Source organism: Caretta caretta, chromosome 7, assembly GCF_965140235.1.
Source record: "Caretta caretta isolate rCarCar2 chromosome 7, rCarCar1.hap1, whole genome shotgun sequence".
Classification (NCBI taxonomy): domain Eukaryota; kingdom Metazoa; phylum Chordata; order Testudines; family Cheloniidae; genus Caretta; species Caretta caretta.
This window is the reverse complement of record NC_134212.1, coordinates 104,007,519-104,025,035: the sequence shown is the minus strand read 5'-3', so window position 1 is coordinate 104,025,035 and position 17,517 is coordinate 104,007,519. Positions and strand designations below refer to the sequence as shown.

Here is a 17,517-nt window from a genome sequence, read left to right as displayed (position 1 = left end):
CTTTGCCAGAGGATGTTGTGAAGGCCAAGATTATAACATGGTTCAAAAAAGAACTAGTTATATTCATGAAGGATAGGTCCATCAATGGCTATTAGCCAGAATGGGCAGGGATGGTGTCCCTAGCATGTTTGCCAGAAGCTGCGAATGGGCGACAGGGGAAGGATCACTTGATGATTACCTGTTCTGTTTATTCCCTCTGGGGCACCTGGCATTGGCCACTGTCGGAAGACAGGTTACTGGGTTAGATGGACCTTTGGTCTGACCCAGTATGGCCGTTCTTATGTATTAATCAGCTGCATGAAGGTTCTCAATTCCCACCTGTACGCTCTGTGGTGAATGCAGGAATGCAGTAAGGTTAATACAGATTGCTGAAGTGGCTAGTTTGCTGCGCATGCCAGCTTTCTTTGCCAGCTGTAAAGGCTGTTTATGCCTTATTCTTGATGCTCAAGACATTTCTAGGGAATAGGACTTATTTTGTCGTAAAGTTACTTGGATAGGAAATAAAGTACACGGTGGGCTGGGGGGCAGACTTTAAGGAGATCTTTACCTTTTCTACAGCAGAACACGAAGAGGACTGGATCATAGCCTCGAAGGCGGCCACTTTTTAGACCCCCCCCCCTTTCTGTCATTGAAATGTTACCACAGTGACCCCCTCCTTCTGTATCAAGGAGAAAGGTGGGTCTGCTGCGTAAGGCCAAACACAGACACATCAAGGAATATGAACTATAAAATGCTTTTCTCTTCAAACTGATACTTATGCCTCTGGGATTAAAGTTGTTAAGAAGATAAAATGTACATGGAATACAAGAATGGCCCCACAGTTAGTTATATGCCTTTGGCTCCAGCTCATTCTTGTTATGTCCAGCACTCATTAAGACTCTAGATCTGACATGTGGGCTTTTCACCATTCTTCCTCTCTCAAAAAGAGTTTAAATTCAAAAGAACTAAAAGAGGCAAAAAAAGTATAATTAAAAGACAAGCTTAGAAAGGAAATTGTGCCTTATTAAACACTTTTTTGTTGATACAATTTATTTATCACAAAAGCCCCACTCTTGTACTGGGATGTATGTTTTTGCTAGATGATATTTGAATCTCTGGAGCAGCAGAGAGACCATGTTGCTCTTTTGATCCATAATTCTATATGAAATATTATGCCAAATATACTTTGCTAAAGTGTTTGACTCTTTAAAGCATTTCTTGCCCATACAAAAGTGGCATACACGTCTTTCAGGTACCTTTTAAGACTAAAAGCTACAGGAACCTCATTAATGGATAGATCCAACAGAGTTTAGGTTCCTGATCCCAGGAGGCTGCTTCCACTAAGTAATAATTTCCAAGACAAGTTTTTAATGTTAAATTCTTCAAAGAAAGAAGATGGCAATAATTAATGAAATCACTTTAAAATGAAAAAACCTCAAAACGTTTTCCTTCATTACAGAACCACATTAGTGACTACAAAATTAAGGCTGCAGGAGCCTGTCCATTCCAACCTATGTTTTTCCTACCCTTTATAGATCTTGAATAAAGACTTCTTCAGGGCTGATCCTATTTTAAAGCTTAATCTCAACCTGAGGGAGTTTTTTCTTCTTTTATAGTTTTGTAACACCCTGCTTAAACTAACAGAAATTAGAGGGCATGGATGGGAAGAGAATACATATACTGGAAGCAGAGACTGCCTATGTATTGGGGCTTCTTTATATCCTCTTTCTTTTGATGTTTCTACTGTTCTAAGAATGTTTTCCAAGTAGGGAACATTCACCTAGCATTTTCTGAACTGATCACACTCTTAGCCTCCAAGCCTGCAAACATTTCAGGGTTCAGCGAGTAACCTACATATAAGAATAGTCCCAGAGATTATATATTTTGGTAAATATTCAGATTGGTAATTTTATACTAACAAAATATTGTTCGAATTCTTTTATAAGAGTGCAAAGTATATCTCCTGGAATGTTTATTACAGACAGGCAGCAGCTACTTCGTAGTTAAGCTTGAAGGTAAAGACAGAGGCTAAAAATTCCCATTGTAAGTCAATAACCTTTCACCAAAAGAAACTGATCTCCCTGGAGCAAGCTCCTGGCTAAGTGGCAAGGCACTCTGGCAGGTTGGGCCTGTAGACTATAAGGTGCAGTGCCCAGACAAATAAAAACAAAGACATATTTTTCATATTAATTTGCAAAAACCCTGGCGGGCTCAGCAGGGTGTTTTCATTCCCTCAGAGGATGGTGCGGAGGATTTAGGACCCAGATTCCTGAACCTGTGAGTGTTGAGAATGTAGCTCTAGGGCTGCAGCTAACTATGGCACAGTGAGGGAAAATGGATAAACTGCGGAAGGTATTTAAGGACATATTCTCATTGCTACAAGGGTGGACTTCCCTTATAGTAAGAGGAGCCAAGCTGGCACAGAAATCCTACTGAATATCATAAGGGGTAAAGAAGGTACTGATTCAGGAAGTTGAATTAATGTTGAGACTGGGGGTAATCAAGGAATCGTTTAGTCCTGCTCCTGAAACTCTAGGGAGGCATCTGTTTCTGTGTGGTCTTCAGACAGATAAATGCCATTTCCTGCTTTGATATCTTCCCTATGCTGCGGGTGAATGATTTACTAGAGTGTCTTAGCCAGACCCCATATATTACTATTTTAGATCTGACCAAATTCCTCTTAGATCTGGCAGATTCCTCTTTCCTCCTCACTCTCAGGAAAACACAACTTTTGCTATCTCAATAGGCTTGTTCCACTTTGTCCACTTTCCACCATGACTTTGGGTTACATGGGGCCCAGCCATCTTCCAGAAGTTGATAGAGCAGGTATTACGATCTCACCATTGTTATGCAGTGGCATTTCTAGATGATGTTGTGGTCTACCGCCAAGAGTGGCTTATTCACCTCTAAAATCTGGCTGCAATACTGCAGTCCTCCATGAGGTCAATCTCACAGTAAATCCCGAAAAAGTGCCAGGTAGGCAAGCAAGAAACCAAGGTAGAGACAATGGGTAGTACTCCCATCCCAAAGACTAAAAACAGTGGTGTGGTCCTTTTTAGTCGTAGCCAGCTACTAAGATGATTTTTTCTGGAACTTCACTGTAGTGCCCCTCACAGATCTTGCCAAGATATCAATCTTTCGGCAGGTCACCAATGTGACTGGGCCTTCCAGGGAAAAAGTAAACCGTTTCCGCTCGGATTTCTGAATGTCACATCTCTTCCTAGGGTTGAGTTTGTGTGTACTCTGGTTTCTGACAATTGTTCTCAATTTTCCTCCTCTCTCTCCTAACTCCAAAATGCCTTGTTTTAGAAACATGCACTTAGTCCTCCAGGGACTTAGAAATCAGAATGTTATTACTATTAAAAGCCTTTGGGCCAGCTCCTCGGAGAAGCATGGAGGAAAGGGGGTTGTGATCCATGTCTGGTTGGCCATCGTTGCTGGCATAATTTAGAACTGAAGTATGGTTGGAGAAACTAGCCTCTGGATGGCCTCAAGATTAGGGTTGCAGAAAGGTGGCTCTGAGACACCTATTCTCTACATGGTCCGTGACCTGACCTTTTATCATGTCATAGCATGGTTATATGGTGTCTAAAGAGACCTTTCACTTCACTGAGTGCTTATCATGCATCCTGGGAAAAACAAATGAAAGAAGCTGGATGAATAAAAAAAGAAGGTTTTAGTAGTTTAAATAATCTGGCTCTTCTCTAATTTTCAACCTCCCATAGTCTCCCTCTGAACAGACCCCCAAGGAGAGCCCTTCAGAGGTTGGAGATCCATGGAGGGCCAGGAGGTGGATGGGGAGAAGCATAAAAGCCAGTGAAAAGCTAATGCAGCTTGAGGCTATGTTAACTGTTTCCCAACCGGCTCTGTTTTGGGTGAACCATCATTGAGGGCAGGTGAGGCCCAGAACTTGTGGTTGCTAGGGGAAACCCTAGCAGTTAATGGACCTGAGCTGTCAGCGAGCCCATAGGGGCAGACGGCTGCAGAGCCAATGTAGAGACACAGGGGTTTTGTGCGCATTTACAGAATTCTGTGCATAGCACTGCTTCCTAATCCACAGAGGTAGGGCAAACTGACAGAATAACTTGGGGAAAACTTCATGAGGTTTCCTCCCGCAGGGCCCTCTTGTGGTTTCTTCTGAAGCTGTGGGGTGACCAGGTGCACAAGTACGAATTCGGCTGATGGTTAAAGGTTGTGTATATCATTCAGGCACTAAGATATAAAATCTGTCTGCCCATTGCTGATATGAAGTCAGGAGTTACCAATCACATTACCATTCCTTGTGGTCATGTTACCAATTTCAGTTTGTTTTTCTAGTCTGTGTAATAGCTGTGATGTGCTGCTGAACAGAATTCTGCAAGGATATTTATTACCTATTGTTTTAGAAAAGCCAAGCTATTTTTCTTATGCAAACTTTAGAAATCGCTCACTTTCCCCCACAAACACACCAATCTCTTTTCATTGTTTGTCCCCTAGCTTGCTATGACTGGCCACTGGCCAGCACCTTTTTCTTTTCTTAACACGAATGACAGTTTGCCTTTGAAGCAGATGCCAAAGCTGCTGTTTGGCTGATCAGCAGGGAGCTCTTCTGCATGACACTCCCTCTCCTCTCCTACCTCCTTTCCAAGAAACATGCAGTCACTGCACCAGCAGAGACGAAAGAGCCCTGAGCATGTTCACAAATCCTAAGACTGAAAAGCTTCGTAACTGACAGAGTAAAATATACAAAAAAGCCCATGTATACGTAATATGGATGACACAACATATGCACATCCAAGGTGGTGTGTTTCAGTTTCTAATATTGTAGAACAGACTGAAATTAGTGAACTGGGCCTGAAGTCCAAGACCTCTTTTAGAAAACACCATTGTATCTTTGATGTCCATAAAAGGTCAGGCTGTCAGCAGCAGCCTCCTAACACCATGCTTGAGTATCCACTCAGTATTGACTCACAAAGAAGAGTGTCACCTATTGATTCGTCACCATAACTTCCTAGATTGCCTTGTTTTTCCCCTCGGAAGACTCCCATCCAAATACTGAATAGGCCTGACTCTGCTTAGCTTATGAGATCTGACTTGTTCACAGCTCATGCTGGTATAGTTGCAAAAAATAAGAGCAAAGTTCATCCCTCACCCCATGCAAAGCCTACAAAGCATTCACATCCCATTTCAGACTTCTTCAAAACAGGGTGAAGTTGGGACTTATGTGGTGCATCATGCTTGTGCTGATCTGCACAGGAATGAACTTCACCAAAAGTGAAATAACAGAAAACCTAGCACTTTATTTCCTACATACTAATTTTGGTCATGGCCTTTATTCTGGTCATTTACCCTTATGATTGTTTGTGATGTCACACTGGCAAGATAACAGCATTGGAAGTTCTGATACAAACGCCTGCACTGTATTATAACAGGGGTTGTTCAAAATGACAAACAATTCATTGCTTCTTATGGCGTTTTTCTCTCTTCCACACCAGAGAACTCAACATGGCAAATTTTGCTCTACTAACAAGTTTTATTGTTTCTACTTCTGGAGGGATTTTTGTGGGAAGCTTTGACTGGCCTCACTGTGTAAACTTTTGCTCAAAAGCTTCCCAAGATAACAAACTACAGCATAATTTCCTCCCCACCAACTAATGCTAACTAATATTTGCACTTACCCAGTAGAGGGGTTCATGATACAGCCACCTTTATCAGTAGATGCTTTGCAGGTACAGCCCCTCTCCAGCGTATCATGATTCATCCCAAAGTTGTGGCCCAGCTCATGAGCCAGGGTTACTGCTGCACCAAGAGGGCTGTCTGAATGATCCTCAAAGAAAAAAAATGAATTGTGAAGCCCATGTACAAGAAGGAATGATGGATAAAAGAATACATGTTTGCTATGGATCCATCCTCAGTATCCTAAATTGTTTTATAAGCCTCTCCATTATAATTGCACCTACTCGATTGCTGTTAAATGGATAAAATTACAAATTATCAGCATCCCCTCTTCCCTCAACAAGCCATTTAGGTTGGGATTATCAAAGTAGCCTGTGGCATCGGGACACTCAATTCCTCATGGCAACTACGCATTCAGATAGCTGAGGCAGCTTTGACTATCTTCGTAGTCTCTCTTCTACAGCTAGAAATTCTCTCGTAACCCCTGCTCATTTTATGTCCAAGAATTTGGATATTGCATTAACAGCAGAAAATGATTTGCACATGTCCTAAAGGATGGGGATGGCAGTGGCATAAGAGAAGGGAATGGGTGAAAGAGGGCAGGACATCCTGCACTTTAGGAGCTCAATCCCCACAGTGCAGTGAAGAGGTTTGACTTTGTCTCTAACATCCACTACGAAGCTGAAGCAGAAATTATAGCAGCTGTGAGCTCAAGCAACCATTTTACAGACCTCATTTTTAATTAAAAAAGTAAAAAAGACACAGTCCTCACGTGGCCTCTAGTTAATTCCTGTAAGTGTTTTACTTGGTGAAAAAGTAAAAAAATAGAAACATTGGCATTGATCCTTGTGGGAATGTTGTTTTCCCAAACAAATGTTTCTGAGAAATGCACTGTGTGGTTTGATTAGGGGCTACTGATCAGATTAATGTTTTGGCCTGGCCGTGAATAAAAGAGATCTTTCCACAAAGCTCTGTATGACATCAATCACTTTCCTTGGGGAAAAAACCATCTTTCTTATAAAAACTCTCCCAAAAGGCATAAAACATGTAATAGAAATGCATGATTTACGTTTTATCAGTCAGTAAATGGAATTAGTATGTACTGCTGCCTGTTTTAAAAGCATAAATGAATATATTCAGCTTAAATAACTTCTGTTATTGTCTTAGCCAGCCTTAGGACTAAAAAAAAGTGAAAGGCAAAGAAGTGTCTAAAATATCAGCCTTGTATAAGAGAAACCCTTAACAAATTATTTGTTTTAGATTTTATAGATTCCTTTTTCAACTCTCTAATATTTTAAGTAAATCAATCAATTCTCAAGTAGAAAACACATTTGAAAAAAGAATGTAATCATTTCAGAAGGCAAATGGCCACTGTTATTTGGCTCATGGAGTAAATGCAAGGAATTTTATCTTCAAAACAAACAATCACAAAGTGCTCTCATTTCAGGATCTCCTGAATCTTGCAATATTTAATACAAAAATGTTGTTTCTAAAATTCTACTTACGCTTGAGCTGTGTGTGTCGCGTATTTTAAAATGGATGTTTTCGGGGAAGCTGAACAGCAATTTTTTTGTTGTTATTATGGCAAACTGCAGTGTGCATATGTACACTTATAATGTTTTTAAAAAATGTTCTCTCATGACACTTAGTTACACACCAAGATGTCTTAATATCTAGTTTGATTGATCTCTGTGGGTGCATGCACTGAATTTCCCAAATATTTAATCAATAGCGGTAATTACACCTGACTACACAGAAGAACCAAAAGTAAAACAGGGCTGCGGATTGACAGGACAATGATGTAACGTCCCCCACATTTTAACAAAGCAGCACAGAAAGTCATGCCTTTAAATTAGGGATCTGTAGCAGCCGCATTCACTTTTAGATGTGCTTAACATTTAGAACTTTCTTCAAATCCTGAACAACTTAGAGAGACAATAAACTGAACCTGTAACAGGGTGACTTGCCTCATGAGCTGGAAACCCTGTGGCTAAGCCAGCTCTGATTAGAGCATGAGCCCCGCTAGAGAGGGATCAGGTGTTTCTCCTATAAAGAGCAGCTGGAAGCTGCAGTGGAGGTGGGGGAGATGTTCAGGGAGAGTAGAGATTGTTGGGTTTTGGGACAGACTCTAGCCAGGAAGGGCTGGGAGTAGCCTGTTAAGTCAGGAGAGACCCTGAGCAAGCAGGGGAGAGAGTGCAAAAGTTCTCCAGGCCGGGAGGCCTAGGAGTAGGAAGAGAAACATTTGTCTGTTGGATGTCAATTTGGGAGTTTGAATTTCATTTTGAATTATTTTCTGTGAATAAACCCAGACTTGCAAGGAGGGGTTCTTTGACCACAGAAAAAGTGTGGAGAGCCTGTGTAAGAGGCCCTCAATAAGGGGAAACAGAGGCAGGGTTCTGAAGAGTGACCCCTCGCCACGAGGGGGTTCTCAGTAAGGGGCAACCCTATTACAGCTGTTACTTTCATGCTCACAGCCATTTCTCTGCACAAACAGTGAGATTCTTCTTATTTCAACATCTCCTAAGATAATAATTTTTAAAATAATGATTTGCACAGTCCATGACAAAATTAGAGCAAGAAATGATCGGAAATGTAATTATTACAGCACATGCGGTTCTCATTACTTGCTTGGATCACTCTGAATGCTATCAGGTTTCTAGAGTGGGTTTTTAAAGACAAAGAATGTGATGTCTCAGCAAAAGAGGTTATTGGAAGACAGCATAAATTAAGACTATCCAAACAAACAGTAATATGCCCAGTTTGATAGCAAGACCATTTAAGCTCAGCAGCACTTGAGAAATGAATAGACTTACAAGGAATGAGGCTTTGATTTATTCCTCTACATTTTTTTAAGTTAAGTTCAGTAGTAAAAGTCATTAGCAAACAGTTTCACAATCGCCAAACAGGAAATCTTCTCCTGTTGAACACGTTATAGGCTGTTATACCAAATATGCAGTTGCTTTCAACTGAACTCTGCTGCATTCCACTGAGATTCAGCTTGAACATTAATAATAGAATAACTTTGTCTAATGCTGCTGCAAACGAGCACCTCAGTCCTAGAACTAACTCCAGGCAGGCTCATTAAGTTGTAAACTGGGACATTTACAAAAAAACACTTTCCACTGAGGTGTTTCTTAAGTTAAATAAATCTCAGTGGCTCAGTTCTGTACTTCTCACTCAAGCTAACCTCCCATGAGAGTAAAAAGTTTTTGCCTGAATGTGTGCAGCAGAATATGTCTGAGCAAGAAAGCAACATTTTACCTTTACACTTAACTTGCATTAATATTCATGGAAAATATGAACCTCATTTATCACAAAGAGAATCAAACCACCTAGAATGTATATAGCAGGACAGGTGCTCAGAGAGGCATGATAAAAGAACCAAGATAGATTAGATATTAGATTTGAATAAAAGTGCAGACAGAAAAATCAGACCAGACAAGGATAATAGCTTTCTTTGACAGGGTAACAAGCCTTGTGGATGGTGGAAAACGGAAGATCTTGACTTTAGTAAAGCTTTTGATCCTGCCTCGCGTGACCTTCTCAGAAACAAACTAGGGAAATGTAACCTAGATGGAGCTACTATAAGATGGGTGCGTAACTAGTTGGAAAACCATTCCCAGAGAGTAGTTATCAGTGGTTCACAGTCATGCTGGAAGGGCATAATGAGTGGTGTCCCTCAGGGATCGGTTCTGGGTCTGGTTCTGTTCAATATCTTCATCAATGATTTAGTGAATGGCAGAGAGAGGACACTTACAAAGTTTGCAGATGATATCAAACTGGGAGGGGTTGCAAGTGCTTTGGAGGATAGGATTAAAATTCAAAATGATCTGGACAAACTGGAGAGATGGTCTGAAGTAAATAGGATGAAATTCAATAAGAACAAATGCAAAGCACTGCACTTAGGAAGGAACAATCAATTGCACACATACAAAATGGGAAATGACTGCCAAGGAAGGACTACTGTGGAAAGGGATCTGGGTGTCACAGAGGACCACGAGCTAAATACGAGTCAACAGTGTAACACTGTTGCAAAAAAAGTGAACATCATTCTGGGATATATGAGCAGGAGTTGTTGTAAGCAAGACACGAGAAATAATTCTTCTGCTCTACTCCATGCTGCTGAGGCCTCAGGTAGAGTATTGTGTCCAGTTCTGGGTGCCACATTTCAGGAAAGATGTGGACAAATTGGAGAAAGTCCAGAGAAGAGCAACAAAAATGATTAAAGGTCTAGAAAACATGACCTATGAGGGAAGATTGAAAAAATTGGGTTTGTTCAGTCTGGAAAAGAGAAGACTGAGAGGAGACATGATAACAATTTTCAAGTACATAAAAGGTTGTTAACAAGGAAGAAGGAGAAAAATTGTTCTTCTTAACCTCTGAGGATAGGACAAGAAGCAATGGACTTAAATTGCAGCAAGGGAGGTTTAGATTGGATGAAACTTCCTAACTGTCAGGATGGTTAAACACTGGAATAAATTGCCTAGGGAGGTTATGGAATCTCCATCATTGGAGATTTTTAAGAGCAGGTTAGACAAACACCTGTCACGGATGGTCTAGATAATACTTAGTCTTGCCATGAGTTCAAGGGACTGAACTAGATGACCTCTCGAGGTCCCTTCCAATCCTAGGATTCTGTGATCCTTCCCCCTTTTGATATTCACAGATTATTTGGTATATAGTGACTTCCACCACCTCTGTGCTTAGAAATGCACTTCCAGAGTGGTGGGAGCTCTTTTGGAGTAGGGCGTGTAGCATTTTGAAGAGCATGTACATGAATATGTGCCATGTGTTGGAGGGTTTGAGCGCTGTAGACTCTAGGGTTAGAAACCAGTGATTAATTCACCTACATATCCTTCTTTCTGAAGTGTTGTTTTTTGTGTATTTCATTTTTATACAGGAATTAAATTTCAGTGCTTGTGATTTGGTTTGGTTGTAGGTTTTTGTTTTGTTTTGGGTCAACTGTCTGTTTTTCAGAAAGATTTAGCTAAAAAATTAGAAAAGCACTTAGGGCCAAGATTGTGCAAGCATTACATTATGTAGGGCCTTAAGTGCTTCCATTTATTTCAATGGGACTTCTTAAGAAGTAGGGAACTACTCAATGTGAATAAAGCTGCACAAGCTGGCCCATGGTTTCTAGAGCTCTTTGTATAGTTCTAGAAAACATAAAGCATTATTTATCAGCCTAATACCCATAACCCCGAAAACATTTTAAAGAGACATTCATTTTTGTAATATGACCAGTTGAATAAAGTAATTTAGTTTTTGTTTATAGAGTGAACTTTTGTAGTGAACAAGGTAAAACTTTGCATTAAAATACAAAGTAATGCAGTATAGGAATACTGGGTGTGAGATAGTTTAAAAGGAAGAAATCAAGGAATTCTACTGTGGATGGTCCTCCAGGTTAACAGCTCCTACTATACAATATTTTGAGGACTTTCAATGCATGTAACTTTCAGTGAAATCAACAATAGTTCTTTATGCCAGTCCAGAACCTGCTGTATATGCCAAGCATGGTATATAAAACAATATTTTATTTTAAGATCCTTAAATAACTCAACACAACAGGGGATGTTATGAGCTGAGTAGCTAGCTTAAGTCAGGTTTCAGAGTAGCAGCCGTGTTAGTCTGTATCTGCAAAAAGAAAAGGAGTACTTGTGGCACCTTAGAGATGCATCTGATGAAGTGAGCTGTAGCTCACGAAAGCTTATGCTCAAATAAATTTGTTAGTCTCGAAGGTGCCACAAGTACTCCTTTTCTTTTAGCATAAGTCAGAATTTCAATGTTTATATTGGTTTCAGTGCATCTTTTCTTTATTTGGACATGTAATTATGTTGCATTTATCACCAGTGACAAGTTCTGATAAAGGCCAAAATGTTCTAACTCATGGATTATGTGTATTAGTCACATGGCTGGACGCTGACAACAAAAGCAACAGTAATACCCTTTGTGAGAGAAATGTAGTTAACATGAATGCTGCCACTGTTGCTAGTGTAGATTGTGCTTGAAGTCTGACAATTACAGTAAAACCACTTTATTAGAAACACGGAAAATAAACTATTACACTGGAGGCTTTGTAAATGTATGTCCTTGGTACATGGTAAATGCAGTATTTCAAAATGTTATTTCTTATCAAAGATTTATGAGAGGCTTTCATTGCACATAGCACTGATATCCATATGTGCACAGCAAACTTGCGCATTTTGATCCTAATCTTGAAAATGCTCAGAACCCTGTGAATACTCCCACTGATTTCAAGGATTTCTATAAAGAGGCTTAACTATATTTTAATGCAAGGTATTATTTCATTCACTAGGAAATATGATACTTAAAACAATTACACATACACTGTATGTAGATATAGACAAAGCAAGAGTTTAGATTGAAAACAGTACTAAAAAGCAGACTTTCCATGACAAGATACAGTATTATATAACATGAAAACTTTTTGCACAAGATGGACCAAATTCAACTTTTGTGCTCCCCATACTTACCATAACAACTCCTCCAGATTGCTCTGCAGTGCACATGCTCATTATAGGTGCCATGCCGATGGTAGTCCCTTGGAAGTACACCCCACTGAAGGAGGGGAGGGGAAGACAAACCACATAATCACCATTTAATACAAAATGAGAGAATCCTAATATTTTATAACTTCTTTTTCCTGCCAATCTCAGGCAACAATCCCACTTTCAAAATGCCAGCTCCAGACATTGAAAGTTGAAAACAATGAGGATCAGAAATTAGTCATGCAAATCTGTGGAACTGACAATGACAGAATCCCTGCTATAAGAAAGATGCATTTGAGCATCCTCTGGAGTTTCTGCTGCAGTAGGATTTTTTTTTTTTTTGGAATACAATATATTACAACCATGCCAACAATTGAAAACTGCCATTGCTATTTAACTTGGGAAATGCATATAGACATGCTTGCAGCTCATGCAAGTGTCAGTACAACACAGTGCAAATTTATAATGTATTCGCTATAAAGTGTACCCTAAAATTTATTAATCCAACTGAAATATTTTTGTATTTATAGAGCAATGAATGATATTGCAACAATTTGGAAGACCTCCTCCTGTACTTTAAGTAAGATACTGAATGTCTCAATACATTTTTGTTTTAATTGCTAAGAGTCATTGCACAGTGAACGTTTGATCTTTCAACTTATTATTGTCTACTGAATTAAAATAATTAAGAGAAAACATATACTAGCTCTGGTCAAGTATAAATATTCTCTATAAAAATATACTTTCTTGATCTGATTGTCATTGTGACCAGTGGAAGATTTTGTAATTATACCTACGAACACTTGTCTGTAGAAAATAAATCAATCTAAGCCATATAATTTTTGCAGTGTTGTTGTAGCCGTGTAGGTCCCAGGATATTATCTCATCCACTTTGCCTGTCTTTGTTAAGCTATACAATGACAGGTTTCTCACTTTATTTACGTCACAAATACAGTAGAATCCTTACACTATGAACTGAGGAGTTCTTAAAGATTGAAAAGTTCATAAAATTGAACATCTCAAAATTACAATAGGAATGGTGCATAAGTTGAGGAATAGTGGACTGCATCACTTTCTTATGTCTTTCAGACCACTTACAAAGCAACTTCCAATGCATTGAAGGCAATGGAATGTGAAGGGATATCAGCTTGTTCTTTGTAGACAACACTTTTGTTATGGGATATTTTTTTCCATCTGCAAAAATGGTTAGTATAACTGGTCCTTCACAAGACTGGTGTTTATAAAATCAAGGTTCTACTGTAAAAATGAACATGCCAATCTCAATCTAGGTCTGTGGGGACAGGGAAATGTCTTTTTGTTCTGTGTTTGTACAGTGCCTGGGACAGTAGGGTCCTGATCCATGACTAGGGCTTCTTGGTGCTACAATAATAACATAATAATAATAATTAATAACAAATAAGAGGAGTCTTTAATTGAGTTCAACAGGCTTTGGATCAAGCCTCTTGTCTGTTAAAATGGATAAAACTAGGCACCAGTCCTGCGAACATTTACACACAAGCTTAATTGTAAGCATGTAAGTGGTCCCATTAACTTCAGTGAGATTACTCACATGCTTAACATTAGGCACGTGAGTAAGTGTTTGTGTGACTGTGCCCTAGGCACAATTCTACACAGACGCTGCTCAGAGGAGACCCATGAGTAATAGTTTTTTGCAGAACTGTGTGAGGAAGCGGACACAGCATCTTCCCACACTAATGCAGCGTCCTGGGAAGAAATTGTGAGCTTGTGAGGATGGAGGGCTGCTTTTTCCTTTCAAAAACACAATCACCCAAACATTTTAAGAAAAAAAAAAGTAACAGAACTTTGTGCGATTTTTCTCAGTTCCTGGAAACCCGAGCTAATAGTCATGCAAATATTAAATACACTGCTGGCTATACCTCACTAGTTGTGCATTGTCATGGGGTTTACGAGGTAGTAGTTTCAGCTTTCTCCAATCCAGAAACTCATGGAGGCTGGTGAAGGGGTCTTGTGTTATAGAGCATTTATCCATGTCATTCCACACCTCCACTCCAACCAGGGCTACTCGAATATTTAATGGCCTGTAGAACTAGTGAGGCAAACAAATGAATCTTTCTATATTCTGTTTTAGAGGAATGTGTTAAATCAATGCATGTTAACAAAATCATAATGTTCACACAATCCTCCCAGAAATCTATTTGGTCCCAGAAAAAACCTTTTCTCTTAGGATGAAAGAGGAGGGTACAATGTCTCTCCACATAAATGAACACCTGAAATCACTGGCATCAGATAGAACATTTGCCTTGACCCAGAGAAAAATCTGACCATGGCTAACTATCTAGGAAATGTTCAGGAAAAACATTAAAACTCTCAGCAGGCCCCGTGGTAGAATCTCCATGTCCTGGCCAGGGTTGGTACTTTCCTCCAAGGTGCAACAGGGCAATGGCTTCCACACCCAATAAAATTCCAAACAAATTCATTGCAAGTCCAAGTGACCCCTAAAATTTCCCTTTGTTGCTACCACCAGTGCAGCACAACTGGTGGGAGTGCTAGTAAAGACTTGTAACTAAAATGTCAGTTGCCAGAGCCATCTAATCCTGCTCAAAGCAGGTCTAGATGACAAAGTGGTTCTAATATCAATGACCATTGATAAACTTGCACTAGTGCCAGCAATGGCAGGAAATTTTAGGAAAATAAGTCTAGTATGGAGAATACCTAGTAGGCAGCAACCATTCTAGCAGTGTTATGGCTTACAGTCCAAACAAAACCAGGCATATAGAGCATCTTTGTCTGATTTGTATGCTTTGCAGTCATTTGGGTGGCACTGCAATTTACTGAGAACATAAACTGAAGCCAAAATGACTATAACATGCAAAATTAGTTTCAAACAGGTAGCAAATAAACTCCCTCCTTTCTTTAATAAGTCAGCAACACAGTTACAGAACAAGCCAAATTCAGTCCAGCACCTTGTTTTTAATCTAAAATTGCCTAACCTTGAGTAAGAGTCTTTGAGATACCAGCTGATAAGTTCTCAGTTAAATCAGACTCAGTCACAATTCCATTTCTGGACTCTCCTAGATTTTCTGAACATATGGTGCAGTACTGTAAGATTTAATCCCATTTTACATGGTGGTTGGTTTGTGTTCTAGAAGCTCTTATTAACAACACTGAACATTATACAATTCCTTTCATCCTGAAGAATCCTGGTGTATATAGTATTTTAAAAGAAACCACATTAAATACAAGAAGTCTAGCTCTACATCTCATTCCTCATCGTCACCTTCAAACTACCACATGGCTCTGCCCTTGCCCACATCTCAACTCTTGTTTCCTGCCATTCGCACAACTTGGGATCTGTGTGCTGCTAATTTTGCTTCCCTTCTTGCTTCTTTCTAACTTACTTCCACAATACCTTATAGCTTTCTCCCTTGGTGGCCCCTATGTCTGGAGTATGCTCCCTGCTCCTTCAATCAACCGCACTCTCCTTCTTCAAATCCCTCCTCAAAACCTACTTCTTTCCACAATCTGTCCAACAATGACCCACATTTTCAGGCCAGCCTAATAAAATCTAAGGCCTAAATAGTGGTTCTACCACAGGCTCTGTGTAAGAGGCTTCACATTGGTGCAGTGTCCCATGAGCATTGCAAGGAAGGAATCGTGCCTCAAAAAGGATGTTGGTTCCAGCTAGGCTTCGAGATATTTAGGGTACTGAGTTCACAACTTACTGAGTTGAACAGGACATGGTGGGGTAGTTCATACTTTTGCTGCTGCTGCTGTTTGGCTGGAGATATTATTCTGCAAGATTGGTGAATGGGGTGAGCACCACATTTTAGAAGCCAACACATGAGAGCAGCAGAAACAGAGAAGCCATGGCTGCTTGTGGACCTGCCCTTGTGTAGGTAGTCAACAACAGCCAAGTATTGCAATGGGTACTTTCAGACCTGCATGGAACTGGCTGGTGGGTGGATTGAGAGGTGACAAAGGATGGGCAAAAGCATTGTGGAATTATGCTGGGACGACTAATTGCACCAATGCAATCTCTGAAGTAGTACTTGCTGTCTACACTAGCATTGCAACAGTACAATGTGACACAGTGGTGGATCATATAGTGCACAGCCTTGCTCAGAGCAAGGACAGTCACAGTAGTGGGGTGCATTTTTGCACAGTGTTGCAGGCACTTCTGTTTATGGACATGTGGTATGTAACAGGCATGCAGAGGGGTTGCAATGGTGCTGGCAACATACAAATGTTCTAGTATAGAAAAGGCCTCAGAATGCAACAAACTTTCATCGCAGCCACTGGAATGCCCAAGTTGGTCATTACCTAAATAAAGTATCTTTGTCTAAGTTAGGTCTGTGGTTCTTCTCTTGCACTTAGAAAGAAATTTGTCAGGTCTAGGTTAATGTTTGCCTCAAAAATTGCATTAACAGAACCGTAGTCATCCCATTGCCACATGCACAGCACCCCCAAACTGTTCCATGGTTGTCGTAGTAAAAAATCTGCAGTGCTGGAAATCTAGGTCTTGCCATTCTTACTGGCTGACACATTCTCACTGAGAAGCCATTTTCTTGTCTTTGCAGGAATGGTGTGTAATAATTTTTGAATTTCAGAATGTTTTTCCTTCCCAATAAGCCTAGATGGCATAGATTTCACAGCAATACCCCTTGGAAATATTTGTGAGGCTTGAGAAAATTAAATATTTTTGATGCTCTTACCTTATCGACATAGTTTGCAATTTCTATCAGCCTCTGCTTAACTTTTTCCACATCCTTGCCCTGTCTCTGAAACTTAGAATGTAAAAGAGTAATGCATAATCAGCATTAGTATTGTCACATTTGCTGGCAAAAATCACCTACCATTGTCAGACTGACATTAACATTGACATTTGGGGTTTAAATGCATAAAAGGCCAAAGACCCATTGACTTCCACAGGTCTCAAAATGGCACAAAATTTGGCACAAATTGCGCTAAGTGATTTTGTTTTCAGAAAAGATTCTAAAATCCCTTACACTACTAAGCAGAATCTCCCTAGGATTGTTTTTATTAAAGAAATGGAAAGGTTCTTCTTTTAGCTGTCTTTGCTATTGCAAGAAAATGATTTTTGCTATTTAACCAGCAAGGTTCAAGAAGAGGAATCTGTCACATTTTGAAAGAAAAAATGTAAATTGGAAAATAGTTCGTACCAAGATTTCACATCTTTGGTTTCACTCCAGCCCGTTGAGATATTTTTAACAGTGTCTCTTTTTTATTTGTTTTGAAACCCACTTTGCAAACTCTGCATACAGTCTTGCTTAATTCAGCATAATTGCTAAACTACAGCTGAAGAACCAACAACACTGAATTCTGCTGTTTACTCTAGACAGTAATGGTCTCCAGAGGTCAGAGTTAAATAGTG

General features: G+C 39.8%; 1 protein-coding gene across 2 annotated transcripts in view; it reads right to left on the bottom strand.

Annotated features, from left to right (window-relative positions):
• The window catches only part of ADAM12 (ADAM metallopeptidase domain 12), a 358,074-nt gene that overhangs the window by 81,321 nt on the left and 259,236 nt on the right, over positions 1–17,517 (bottom strand). For both annotated transcript variants that reach the window (XM_048856240.2, XM_048856241.2), the window contains 4 exons: positions 16,838–16,909; positions 14,042–14,211; positions 12,129–12,213; positions 5,637–5,785 (listed from right to left, as the gene is read on the bottom strand). In XM_048856240.2, coding sequence (XP_048712197.1) covers positions 5,637–5,785; positions 12,129–12,213; positions 14,042–14,211; positions 16,838–16,909 — 476 coding nt within the window. The remainder of the gene's footprint in view (positions 1–5,636; positions 5,786–12,128; positions 12,214–14,041; positions 14,212–16,837; positions 16,910–17,517) is intronic.